Source organism: Trifolium pratense, linkage group LG7, assembly GCF_020283565.1.
Source record: "Trifolium pratense cultivar HEN17-A07 linkage group LG7, ARS_RC_1.1, whole genome shotgun sequence".
Taxonomy (NCBI): Eukaryota; Viridiplantae; Streptophyta; class Magnoliopsida; order Fabales; family Fabaceae; genus Trifolium; species Trifolium pratense.
The window spans coordinates 25,497,352-25,512,143 of NC_060065.1; the positions used below are offsets into that span (position 1 = coordinate 25,497,352).

General features: G+C 31.8%; 1 protein-coding gene across 1 annotated transcript; it reads left to right on the top strand.

Annotated features, from left to right (window-relative positions):
- The first annotated feature begins 716 nt into the window (after positions 1–716).
- Positions 717–9,631, top strand: LOC123895295 (protein SAWADEE HOMEODOMAIN HOMOLOG 2). The gene is made up of 9 exons (XM_045945549.1): positions 717–881; positions 3,748–3,833; positions 3,935–3,980; positions 4,055–4,214; positions 5,970–6,045; positions 6,147–6,198; positions 6,741–6,884; positions 6,996–7,115; positions 8,905–9,631. The coding sequence occupies exons 1-9, from the start codon at positions 828–830 to the stop codon at positions 9,349–9,351; spliced, it is 1,185 nt and encodes a 394-aa protein (XP_045801505.1). The 5' UTR covers positions 717–827; the 3' UTR covers positions 9,352–9,631.
- Positions 9,632–14,792: the final 5,161 nt, after the last annotated feature.

Sequence of the window (14,792 nt, forward strand, 5' to 3'; positions counted from 1 at the left end):
AACACAAATAACCACCTCTTTGTGAGTGGAAAAGTAAGAAACAAAATAAAACAAAAAAGAAAAAAGAAACGCGAAAAGAATCTTAAATTAGGTAATAAAGCTATTCTCAAAAATATCCATTAACTTATTTATTGGTTTCCCTCTTTTGGTAACAAAAAAAAAAACTTATTTATTAGTTTCATATTAGTCTCTTAACTAATTAATGTTACAAATTAGTCTCTTAACTAATTAAGTTGTAAATTGATCCATTAACTTTAATTATGTTTATCCTATTGTTTATTTCAGTTAATTTTTTAAAACAAACATTAACTTTATCTTCAATCCAGACGTCTAAAATCATAATCATATTCGTTAGCATGCCCAACAATATTACTCATAAAATCAGGAATTAATTGGGACGGAAATTTGAAATAAATAGTTGTTGAAATCTGTTTTTGGTCAAGAAAGTTGCTGAAATCTTTTAGAAGATTAATATATTTTTTTTTAAAGCAAGATTTATTAAATTTTGAAATATTTATATGATAATTTTTTTTAATCAAATCAAATAATTACCGTTCCAATAATAATGAATCTAGCCAATGACCTATTAAAAACAAAAAAGCAATATGGTCTGATGACTCTGATTGTATTAGTTTCTACAAAAAAATTGAAAAATCCAATAAAAATAATAATTTTATCTGACTTTATTTATTATTTTTTTTATAATAATTTAATTTGAGTTTAAATAATTGGACGAATTTCCAATTTTTAGAAGCGCAACCAGAAGAGCAGACAGACGACCAGACCAGGGTTTCATTCTCTTTCGATCGAACCCCTGCCGGTCGGTGATGGGTCGCCCACCCAGTAACGGAGGCCCCGCCTTCCGTTTCACCCAGCCTGAGGTATTATTATTATTATTATTCAATTCCACTCTCACTTCACATTCTATCTCTTTTTTCTTTTAATCTCAGCGCTCATAACTGCTTGATTGATTGTAATGCAAATACTTTATGGTTTTGGTTTCAAGATACTCAATACTTTGTTTATGTTTGATGCTGCTGAAAATATATGCTTCAAGTTCAAGTATTTTGAAAGTGGTGTCATGTGATCTTAAATAAATTTTGAGATAGGTCGGGTCAACTTACACCTTTAAAGCATGGAATCCTAATCACTAATCATATACTATAGTGGTTATTGTTTTTACATGTTTTGCCCATTGCTGCATGTCTTTAGCTCAGAAATGGATTGCATTGCATGTATTCACCCATTTTTCTATCGCGGATCTGGGCTATCTAATCAATATTAGAATGGTCCACACTCTAACTTCAGTGTTTTAAATTCCTACCCTATGTTTCAAGCCGATTACATATTTTTTTTTTTATTCAACTCCATTGGTGTTTTAGATTATATGAGAAGAGAAATAATAAGAAATTCATTTCAGGAAGAACTTGGTTTGAATGGTCTGTACTGTTTACGAATTCTGCTACCAGCTTCAAGCTAGGTGTAATTATGTTTCAAACTTTTGCAATTCAGTTGTTTCATTTCATCCTTGCAAACTGAAAATAATGTACCGACTGTTTTCAATTCCACTGTAAATCATCATACTTCACATCCATACTTATTAATTTGCAGACTAGGTCACCCTCAAGGTGCCTATTGTTTCTAATGTTTGTAAATGTCCATTGCAAATTAAAGCACCATTGGTTTTTTTTTTTTTTTTTTGCTTGCTGAATGGGTAAATCTCACAGGCTACCTTCTCGTCGTTCTACCTCGGTTTAAAATCCATCTCTTGAATTCATTTTCAGTGAATTATTGGGACCAGCACCTACTAAATCAGTTGGGGGATATTCCTACTCTGTTACCTTTGTTAATGCATTTAGTTGTTTCACTTGGATTTATTTTCTGTTATCCAAATAAGAGACACTTGGTGTGTTCCAGAAGCTTAAATCCTTATAGAATTGCAATTACATCAAAAAATTATGGCAGTTAAAAAAGATTGGGGAACGGGGAGGAGAATTTTGGCCTTTCCAACATACCTATCTAACCTAGGAAATGTCCATAGACTATTTTGTTCTCACACTCATCACCAAATTAGTGTTTTTTAGTGTAAAACACAGACACATATCTGACAGGCCTATCCCTTTTATCCCAATTAAATTTTGGAACCATGCCTTTCAAATAATAAAGGATACAAATAATAAGTTAGATAATTGCACATTTATGGTCTACTCTTCAAATAATAAAGGATACAAATGTCGTCGTGCTGATGGCAGAATTTATATTTCAAAAGATGTACTTTTTAATGAAACCTTATTCCCTTATTCCAATCCTCTTAGGCCCTCCTATTTCACATTTTCACTACCTTAAGCATATAATCATCCTTTCCTAATTTTTCTGCACCAGTGGTTTCCCCAAGATCAAAATATTGTGTTGTCAAACTTAGAATTAAGCTCACATATACTCCTCACTGCTTTAAAACCAACTTGAACAGATTAAATTCAATATATACCACACTAGAGAGAGGCTATGCAATCTGAATATGATGCACTATTTGCTAATCTAACCTGAATCTTGATTCCTTTACCCGATAATAAGACATTGTGTGCAAATGGGTTTTTTGTGTAAAAGAAAACACAGATGGTTCATCTTAGAAATAGAAGTACTGAATTATAGTATTGTTGCCTAGCCCTATCTACTTTTGAACTCGTATGGATATAATCCCTGTTGAAAGAATTACATTTATCATAGTACAATTTCACTTATTCACAATCAAATGTTTCACTGTTGTAAAAAGCATTTGGAGCTTGATCTCTAATTTGTTAGGGAAAATGTGATGAATAAGACCCTTGTTGTCAGTCATATAACGACCCTGAGTTTGTAAGGTGGAACAATAGAGTATGTGCTATAATGTGTAAGTGTTGGTTTATAGGAGGACAACTGCTAATTTGGACCGCTTTCAAGTAGCCAGGCAGTTGTAGATTCAGTTAGTAGCTTGGTTTTATAAATACTTCACTTGTATTCAGATTGATCATATTGAATAATATTCAGATTCATTACATGTTTAGTTTCTCTAATTTTAGTTTATCTGAAACTTTACTATTATTTGTTTACTTGGATTCTCCATTGTTCTTCTTAGACTCTACACTTCTGTTCAGCACATCTTGGGTGCCCCGTTTCTTCCCAGTTAGTGTGTCTTGATTTTCTGGCCATTTCTTTCTAGTTCTCTTCGTCTCATCTATCATACCTTCATCGTATTTGTCCACTTAGCTCACAAGTGGTACCAACCTCTGTCACCACCTCAATGTGGTTGTTGGCTCTCTTGGGTTCTGTTTGGCTCCTCTATCAGATACTTTTCGGATTTATTGTATTGCTTGTTTCTTTTTCAGTATTTGTCACACAATTTTTTACTCTCTGATGGATCATATCAGTTGCTTCTATTTCCCGCCAATGACTCATTTCCCATAGATGAATCGTATTAGCGGTGTCTCCTTTTTCCGTCAATGTTCATTAGGTCATTCATCTGTGGTTTATGACTCAAACTAGCTCAGCTCTCTCTGTCTAGATTCTCTGGTCACTTCATGTTTCCTAAGCTCCCTCACCCCGTCTCTGTCTCACAAGCAGTTGTCAGACTTAGTTTCTAATATAACCCCTCACTAACCATTATCATATTCAAAGTCGTTATTGTTTATTTTCGCTTTTTATCTAATATAACTTCACAATTCCAATGACAGATTTCTTTCTTCCAAAAACTACTTTTTATCTGTATAGGTGACAGAAATGGAAGCTATTCTTTCAGATCACAACAATGCAATGCCAGCAAAAGATGTTCTTGATGCTCTTGCAGACAAGTTCAGGTGTGTCACAGTACATATGATTATTTTTAGTATTGTATGAGTAGAATTTAATATGCTCCTGAAAAGTGGAATTAAATTTGTGATTCTGTTTTTTGTTTTAGTGAATCACCCAACCGTAAAGGCAAGATTACAGTACAGATGAAACAGGTAAGACTGCTTTATTTTATTACCGACGAGGAATCTTTTGCCCTCCACCTTCTTAGTTTTCCATTTCATTATAGGTATGGAATTGGTTTCAAAATAAGCGATATGCGATAAGGGCCAAGTCTAGTAAGACTCCTGCAAAGTTAAATATCACGCCCATGCCTCGGGTTGATTTGGCCCCAGGAAGGATTATGGCTCAACCAACAGCTTCTCCTATTCCTGCTCCTTCAGCTTCAGGTAGAATGTTGCTTTTAGGTGCTTAAAGTCATTTGTTTTACTTGAATTCATATTCACACTTATCTGTTAGTGTATTTTTCTTTTGAAAATTTAATCATGTATTCTTCTAAGATCTTATACCATGTCACCGTGTTGTTTCTTGGATTTCTCCGAGAGTTGATTGTGCTATTTTTTTTTTCTTTCTAATTTGTTTAGCTTACCATACATAGCCTATAGGGCGAGATGTATATGTGCTCAGTTACATTTTGTTTATAGTTTGAACTTGCAGTGCAGTATGAGTACGGTCAAAAGTATTTTTGTTACAATTAAGATCTTTGTCTCCACAACCTTATGTTCCACTTTTATTTTCATTATCATTAACTTCTATGCTTATTACAATAATAATGGAAAATAGGATAATATCATTAAGGGTTGAAAGGGTAACAGATACTGTATGATACTAAAGTCAGTGTGTCCGTAATAGCAATGTAGTCATGTTTGTGCCCTGGGTCGTAGGGCCGTCCGACCTTGCGTGCCACAACACCTCAACCGTGCTTCGACTTTTCACAAATATCCTGGTTTTCTGGCCAGATCTACATTTTCTGGCGGCATCTGCTTGCGTGTACATGTTTGTGGAGGAGAAGATGGGTCAAATTAGGATAAAATAGAAGACTACTTCTCTGGGCCTTAAAGCCCAATGCAGAAAAGTTGACTTACTGGGTCAAATAAATTATATGACATACTAATAACATGCCGTTTATATACTGGACTATACCAATAGCATAATTAAATACAGATTTGTCATTAGAAAAAAAAAAGACAATTAAATTAAAATAATATTATTTTGTAATAATAGAACCATAAATGTTTCAAAAAAATAAAATAATAGAACCATAAATGAATAGTAAAATAATAATAGCAATATAAACTAATTGTAAAATAATTGTGTCTGTGTGTGTATATATGTGAAGTTATAATTTTACCCTTGAGTAGGATATTACGAATCGTGTTACAACCCTCGTCTTTACGATCCTTCACCAGCCTACCGATCCTACTTAGGTTCTCATGTTTGACTACATTGCGTAATAGAACTGGACCAGAATCAGGTAAATGGTGTAATCTTTATATCTACAACAACCAATCTCTTGGAGTTATCAGGATGAATCTGAGCATAGATCGAGAATGGATACAGAAGAATTTGGGCTTACTGAATGCTATGTGCTAACTAAATGCTTACTGCTAGCTTTTATTTATATTAGTAATTAGTGGTTTCCATAGATTCTCCTAATTAGAGGTTTGTCAAAGAATTTGGGCTTAGGCCTAACTCAATCCCAAAAACTGGCTTGTATGGTGAGGACTGCCCAAGCCTTATAAGCACCGTTTAGGCAATGTGGGGAAAAATGTAAAGCCTCATACTTAGCATAATAAAGGTGCTGGAGGCTGCAACGAAGGTCGATTTTCCAACAGTATGCTAAATGTGTATTGAGACTTGTCTAGATGTTAATCATAGGCTGTGGCTGATCTTGCCCCCAAATTGTATATCTATGAACACAGTATTTTGCTATCATTTTTTAGTGAAAATGTTAATATATGAAGTACATTACTTTTGGGCGGTTTATCCCTTATTTCGGGTGGTACATTACTGCTTTATATTTTCAATTGTCTATGAAAAAATCGTAATCAGGAAAAAGGTCCCGCTTTTCATTGTGGATGTTCTTATGCTCTGATTTCATTTAATTACATACATACATTACTTTCATTTTGTTCTCTACTCAGCTCAAACAACAGCAAAAGTAGCTCCTGAAAATTCGGTTATGGAATTTGAAGCTAAATCTGGAAGGGATGGAGCATGGTCAATATTTCTTCTTTAATCATGTTTAGGTTATTCTTTTGTATATTTGTCTTAATTAATTTTCATTAGCGGACCTGATTTCTGGTCTTTTTTTTTGTTAGGTATGATGTGGCTAACTTTCTATCATACAGACATTTGGAGAGTAGTGACCCGGTAATATCAACATGAGATTATCTCCATCTTAAGTTACCAAAAGAATCTGAGGCTTTTTGATATGGTTTTAAGTTGTCATTTGTTCTGATAGTATTCCAATCAAGTTAGTCAAAATTGAGATCCTGGCATCCTGTCTAACATCGGGGAGGGGTTCCAAGATCATAAATTAATGACAATTTTTTCTTAATGTTCACATTTTAATGTTTGATATAACTGTTTTCTGGTATAGTGGCCATCAAATGTACTTGATGTTTTGATTCCATATTTTCTTTAAAGAAGTATAATGGAATGGTCATGGACAATTTTACTTGTAAAAAAATTTAACTAGATTTGATTCTCACTTCTCAGTTTCCGGTCATTTATTGTGATTCATGGTGCAATAGTTGTCTTGAGTTTTGCCGTCAATTATTTTGTGCGAAACCTGAACAGCGTTTCTTGACTGTTGTGAACCTCATCTTTCTCCATGTTTCAGGAAGTGCTAGTGCGTTTTCCTGAACAGCGTTTCTTGACTGTTGTGAACCTCATCTTTCTCCATGTTTCAGGAAGTGCTAGTGCGTTTTGCTGGTTTTGGATCCGAGGAAGATGAATGGATTAATGTGCAAAAAAATGTCAGGCCGCGCTCTCTTCCATGTGAATCATCAGAATGTGTCGCAGTGCTCCCTGGTGATCTCATACTTTGTTTTCAGGTTGGGATGTGTCATAATAAGTGAATTTGTTCATGGAAATTTGTCAACTCTATAAATTTTGCTTTTAGAAAAAATTATTTTTCTTACCATTTATTGTTTTTGACACTAAAGGAGGGTAAAGAACAAGCTCTTTACTTTGATGCCCATGTCCTTGATGCTCAAAGACGGAGGCATGATGTAAGAGGTTGTCGTTGTAGATTTTTGGTTCGCTATGATCACGATCAGTCTGAGGTATTAATATTCAATAAGACTGCCCTCTTGGATTTATATCTTTTATGTTTGATTGTTACATTGATTTTTGGTTTAAATTTACAAGATTTTAGTCCTTATAGTTTCCACTTATTCCAGTTTTGTTCCCCGTGTTTTTAATTTTTTTTATATCAGTCCTTATTTTTTTCTCATTTATTTGGATTTTGTTTCCTGATTTTAAGGTGCAAATATTTATGTTTTAATATCCCCACTTATCTTTATTTTTCGTATCAAGTTGGTTTTTTTATGTCAAGTTAGTCTTTGATGTTTAAGGAAAAAAGTCCTTTATGTTTTAAAATGTCAACAATGCTTGACCAAACTTCATTCTTCATCTAGTAGTAAAGCCATTATAGCAAACTGATATAGTTTAAAGTACAAGCACTAATACGTTTAAATAGGTTATTCTAACCTAATGGGCCTGGTAAATAGGTCAAATAAAATTATTACTAATAATTACAAATATTCACTATTTACAACACTCTCCCTATCTATCCTTCCTAGCTTGGAAACATTCCTTTTTGTTGTAAATAATGGATTTTTATAGTAGTAATTATTAATAGTAATTTGTATTTGCCCCATTAGTCCATTAGTTAGATTCATTAGGTTTTAATAACCTATTTAAACCAATTAGTGCTTGTACTTAATAACTTTGAAATATATATCAAATCAAATATTATTTCTATAACCAGCATTAGAGCTCCCGATTTAAGGGGGGCCTTGCGTTCGCATAAACCCTAGCCTCCTTAATTGTGGCTTGGTCTGGCTGCTTCTTGCAGTACCCATCCTTTCGGTTTGGCGCCAGAAACAGCATCAGCTACTCAAAGACAACAATGTTGCACGATGTTGCATAATTTGTTTTTAGCACTACCTGGAGTAGCTGATGCTGTTTCTGCATTTTCTGGAGTAGATGGGCCTGCACAATTTGCAACTGGATCTCATGTTCCCGTTGCGGATCTAACATTTTTCCGTCAGTCATTTCCTTACGCAGGAAATGCAGAATGATGACCACAAAATGTTGACCTAAATGATTTATGACTGGACTTCTTTACTCTATTTCTTCACAATCATGTCATTTGAAAGAGACATTATCTCATTCATTACAAAATTTTAACAACAACTTCTATTAAAGGGCACTTGAAGTGCCGGCCCAAGCATAAGGCAGCCCAAGCCCTAGCTTTAGGCCTCACAAAAAAATTAATTTTTTTAATGCCCATTAGGCCTCCAAATCATTTTGCGTATGTTATATATAGGCCTCACGTCCAAAACTCATCAAGAAGATCGCGTAGCTCAGTTGGCGCGGAGGCTTGTTATCACAGAGAGGTTGAGCGGGTTCAACTCCTGCTCCAGAAAGTGGTTTATTTTTTCTTATTTTATCCATTTTTATTTGTTGTGGTTCTCTTCGAACTATAATGGCTTTACTACTACTTTTATAATATACTCTACTTGTTATATTTTTTTAACTTAAATAAAAAAGATCATCTACGCTATTATATAATGTATTTTTTTTATTTTTTTTATCAATTATTTTCTATTATTATGTTTACTTATCTAAAAAAAATAAAAAAATATAATTTGTTTTAATAAATATAAATATTAAGTAGCTTTTTACCCAAAAAAATATTTTTATTTATTTTTGTACAATCAATTTTTTATTTTTTAAAAAATAAAAGGCCTTATTTTAATGTTTGCTTTGGGCCACACAATATATTGGGCCGGCCCTGAGCACTTCTTTGACGTGTTTTGTTATTTCACATATTCTGTGGTTTTGCAGGAAATTGTGCCGCTTAGGAAGGTTTGTCGGAGGCCTGAAACTGATTACAGATTACATCAACTTCATGCCGTTAATGATGCAGCGCCTGCGGATCAGCAGAAAATTAGCTTAGATCATCCAACAAATGTTCATGGCATTAGGGTTATTAGTTCTTCTGAAACAGTACAAAAGCAGCAGCAGCAGATTGCAAATATTCATATAGTAACACCAGTCTTGCAAACAAATGTTTCTATACCAAAACCACCACCACAAAGTATGAATGTGGATCCAATGAAAGCTGAAACAAAAGCTGATGTTCAAGCTGGAATTTCTGTCCCTCCAGGCTTTGCCCCATTGGCTGTCCCTCCAGGCTTTGCCCCATTGGCTGCCGGCATCATTACTACTGGCAGTATTACTTCTAGCATTATTCCTGAAGTCTCCACTCAGAACAAGGCTGAAGGGAAGTAGCTTGAATATGATTCGTTAAGTCTTCTGCCTTATGTGAGGATCATTTTTCAAACCTCTTGATAGAATTTGGCATATGCCTTTTCAAACAACTAACTAGTTGGATAGCTTTTCTTTTGCACAAAATGCTTGTACATGAGCTTTTTGCATCTGAACTATGAGGTGCTAGAATTACACTCACCTCGTCTTTTATTTATGGTAAAATATATATTATCCTCTTTAAAGTAGTATCAGTATGTATGAATTACACTTTAATATATTTTAATAGAAACGCATTTTCTAATGACTTAAAATCATTAATAATACATTTGAATTAATACCCTACCTATGAAAAAAAAATAGGGGTGGGGGTGAAAAAGTTGAAGCCACACATCTAATATATTAAAATTGATTACAACAAAATTTACTTATGAGTCCGGATCCGTTGACAGGTGTCAAAATTTAGTTTGACACCTAATCTCAACTATATATTTCTTTTAATCAAAGGCTATCATGTTTTCTAAATTAACTGTAGTATCTATTTAGTGAGCATACCGAGTTTCTTACTCTTTTTACAATAACAAGCATACTTGACATACTTTTTATTTTTTCCTGGATACTTATCCTTGCTTCTATAAATTTTATAACGATTCACCACATTCAATTGTTGGTTGATTCCGCATGTTGCAACCTATGCAGACAATATAATTCATGAAAATTGATCACAATTTGGGGGAGATGGTGATTATAGGGTATTTGGATGGGTTTGTTTCAATCGGTAATTTTTATACTATATGAATTGAGTTTTGAAATTGAGATCGGTGAAAAGAAATATGATTTTAATATCCAGCCGCATTGAATTTCAAAAAATAATTTTAATGATCACATAGAAAATCCTTTAAATAGTGGGCAAGGCTAACATGCACAAGTGAAGAAAGTCCTCCACGGTGCACAAGTTAGTAATTATACTATAACGAATACGAATTTTACAAAATTCACTGTTGGATGGAAAGTTTATATCGTATAGATCATCTGTAAAAAATTTGAAAAAAAATTGAAAATCATTTGATATGTTATTGAGACCCATCAAGATTAACGGTTTATGGTTTTTTATTAACTACCGTTAATATTGGTGGGTCTCAATGACATATCAAATGATTTTCAATTTTTTTCAAAATTTTCATGGATGATCTATAGTATATAAACTTTCAATCTAACGGTGAATTTTGTAAAATTCATATTTGTTATAGTATAATTGCTAACTGTGGAGGACTTTCTCTGCATGTTAGACAAAGCCTTAAATAGTTATCTTTAATGGGATGAATTAGGACTGAGGAGGTGGGTAGGTGGCTGTGTCATTGAGAACTTTGAGATCAGCCATAGAAAACATTTCAAACTTTGTTGGTTGATGTGATGGAGAAGAAAAATCAAAGTGTGCCGATTAGGTATAGACCATGAGAACAAATCACAAAAGTTTTTCCATCAAATAATTAGGACCGACAGATTAAAAATAGTAGACGTTTGAGATTTGATGTCAAATCTGGTGTCAACGTTTGAGATTAAAAATATATATATATATTTTTAATATGAGAATGATTTCTTCAAAAAAATAAATAAACTAGTATAGCTTACCCGTGCATTTGCACGGGTTAATGTTCAATGAAAAATATAGATATTTTTTTGACACATGAAAAATATGGATTATTAAATTTTCAATATTTTGTGGTTTTTTTAATTATTTTTAAAATTAATTTTATATTTAATGTAATAATTTATTTAAATATGATAAATGATCCAAATTTTGGAGATTTTAAGGAGAAATGGTAGAACGGAGAGTGATACTCCACTCCCCGTTCCCAACCCACATGTTCGTATATTTGTTCTTTTATTTTTATAAAAAAAGTCATTAAGCAAAAACTAATCTAACGGTTAATATATATTAGTTCTTAATCGTCATCTCTCTCCTTTAGACATTTGTTTTCTTATGGAGTATTTTAGCCCATGTCCCCGTGTGAAAAAATTTCACATTTGTGTAATGAACAGTGGAATTATTTGTCATTTGCTTGACACAAAAAAAATTTATATCATTTTTTTATGCATATCTCATTTGTTAATGGTGCAAATTTTAAAAAATTTATCTATTTGTTTATCTTACAGTGATGTTTGGAAAATAAAAACAAAGTAATACATGATATTATTACTTTTAATTCTTTCCTTTTTTATATATAAAATTATTGTTAGTTTCCTTACTTTCAATTGATATTTATCGTATTTTTTATATAATAAAATCTACAAATGTATGTCACACCCCGTGTAAGTTATTTTTTGCTTAATACCTCCATGTAGATTATTTTTTTATCAATACCCCGTATTGTAATATTATGTTTGGTATAAATCACTATGTAACTTTTTTTTATTAATAAAATTAATAAAATAATAAAATAGAAAAATAATCTATGAAGTCAATTACTTCATTCATTTTATATTTCAGACAATCACACCATTTTCTCTGTTCGATAAGTATGAAGTTTAAGAATAAATTTTTTTGTGAACAATTAAATTACTATTTTTATTTTTTTTATATTCCTTTTAAGGTGAGTATTTTTGTTCAGAGATTCTTAAGCCTTCAATTTTGTTTTGAAACATATTAAGCCTTCAATTTCTCAGTTCCACATTTGGCCAATTCGTTCTATATAATTTTTTTTGATAAGCAATTCGTTCTATAGTATAGTCTTTCGATGAGTTTCTATTATTTTATCAGTATATTTGTTAAATATCACATGAAAAATTAGACAAACAAAAAAATAATGAGTAAAAAAAAGAGTACAACATTTATTAATAATAGTAAAAAAAACATTTATAAGCATGATTTACACCAATAAAAAATAATATGAACAAAAAGTGTTTTTTAATAAGTAAACATGATTAAAAAAATGACAATAAAATATAAAAAAAATATAAATAAATACTTAAAACTCTAACATCAGTTGATAATACCTAATCCTAATTTGAATAACGAACAATATGTTCTTCCGTATGGACCTGCTAATAAAAAATTATAGCTCAAAATTAGTATAATTATGATTAATCATAAACATCATTTAAATACAAAGCTTATATATATAAAAAAAATGCATATAACATCTTCAAAAATAAGAAAATAGAACAACGAAAAAGTTGAAGATTATCTCCTTGTAAGCACAAAAAAGACGGGCACCTGCCGTAAAATAAGAAAAGAAGATTATCTCCTTTAGGCACAAAAAAGGATAGCATTAAAATACAAAAATATACTATATAATATTAAACTTGAAAAAAAAAACATTGAAAGAAGAAAATAGAACAACGAAAAAGTTGAAGGAAATGAGAGTGAAATCACCCAAAAAAAGAATAGAGATAAAAGATTGCAAAAAGTATAATTTTGAATTGCAATAGTGTGTGAAATCGGTTGCAAATCACAGCTATTTATATTAATAGAATGAAGATCGAAATTATAAATGTCATTTAATAGCAATTATCTAATTGACAAATTATGAGACAAAATGACTTTGTTTCTAAAATATAATATAATAATAATAATGTAATAATAATAATAATGAATAAAATATCAAATAATCAAATTAGAAGTAAAAATTGACATTGTCATTAAAAAAATTGAAATGTATTCAATTGTTTCCTTTTGAATGATTATTTTTGAATTAGCATTAAATTTTGATTGAGAAGGACACAAAAGAAAAGTAAAAATTGACATTGTCATTAAAAAAATTGAAATGTATTCAATTGTTTCCTTTTGAATGATTATTTTTGAATTAGCATTAAATTTTGATTGAGAAGGACACCAAAAAAAAAAAAAATCTTTATATGAGTACATACATTTCATAATTTCTACTGAAGTTCTCAAAGGTTGTCACATAGGAAAACATGCTCTCACAAGTTGCCACATAGATTATGATAAATGAGAGGATGCCACATATGAAATTGATCAAGAGAGAGAAACTCCTAAACATATAAATAATAGATAGATGAGAATGATAAATATATATGAGAATATGAGAATGAATAATAGTCATTAGATTAAAAAGGAAAGATTAAGATTAAATTAAGTGAGTTATGTGTCAAATGAACCCAACCTCACGTGAATATCACAGAACCTTTTGTATTCCCATCTTGTTTTCAGGATTCGCTTCTTCTCCTTCGTCTGTCTTCTACTTTCTTGCGTCCCTCTGCTCCTCCTCCTTCCCATCGTCTCTCTACTTACGGCGAGCAACCGATGCCCTCTTTTCTTTTGGATTGCAATTTCAATCTAGTTTCTTGACTTCTTCTTGAGATTTGGGGATTTTGTGTTGAATTTTAAAAAAAACTATTTGTCTTCTCACCTTCAAGAACCCAATCTGATTGTGGTGTTTCAACCAATAAAATTGATTTATCGTGCCCTCTTGTTTGTTGATAAATCCAATTTTATGTTGAGGATTTTTTAATGGTTTGGATCTGTATAAGATTATAAATAACCAATCCAATTTCATGTTACGATTTATTAAAAAAAAAAATCATGTTACAATGAAGACCTGTGAAATTCATTTGATTTTTTGTAATATTGGACAGATTTCTGAGTTAATGAATCGTAGATTTGGTGTGGTTGTGCAAAATTGGTTGCTCTGAATTGGAATTTTGAGAATTCAGGTGTTGTGTTAAGGGAAGACGGCGGCCGGAATTGAGAAGAATGAGATGGGAAGATGGCGGCCGGAAATGAAGAGTCGGTGACGGAAGACAACAGTCATGATGAGAAGAAGAGAATTGGTGTGAAGGAGAATGGATAGAATAGAAAGAGGCACACATTATTGTTTTTAATCTGAACCATTTATTTTAATATAAAGGCTAAAAATTCATTCTCATACAAACATATCATTCTCATATGATACATCTTAAATATATATATATATATATATATATATATATATATATATATATATATATATATATATATATATATATATATATATATATATATATATATATATATATATATATAGTGGGCTGCTAACTTAGACCCAGTTGGGTCTAAGTTAGCAAGGTGCACCTTTTCAGTTGGACCAAAATACTCATTCTTTTTAATTAATTAACCAAATTACCATCAATGGACGCGGATCCAGTGTCGCGCGCGTACCGCAGTACCATGGTTACAGGCTGTTGATTTCCATCAGACAGCCAAGATCTGATCTCATCAAGATTGTCTGATCAATCAGACAGCCTAGATCATCCGAATCCATCAGATTCCAGCGCGTGCACCACACTGGATTACACCCTGGAGAGAAGAATCTACTTTTTAAAAGCAGGACACGTGTCGCTGTCTGATTGGCTGGGCGTGATTTTTTTCCATTTAATATTTTGAACTCAATTATTTCGTTGTAAATTAATTTTTTATTTATTTTTTTTATACCAAAATTCATAAAAAAATTTTCTCTACAAAT

Bases quoted from the DNA above. Each gene is read 5' to 3' on its own strand.
- LOC123895295 (XM_045945549.1), top strand. From the start codon at position 828: ATGGGTCGCCCACCCAGTAACGGAGGCCCCGCCTTCCGTTTCACCCAG. The intron at 3,834-3,934 runs GTGTGTCACAGT...TTTTTGTTTTAG, and splicing joins GCTCTTGCAGACAAGTTCAG to TGAATCACCCAACCGTAAAG. The intron at 3,981-4,054 runs GTAAGACTGCTT...ATTTCATTATAG, and splicing joins TTACAGTACAGATGAAACAG to GTATGGAATTGGTTTCAAAA.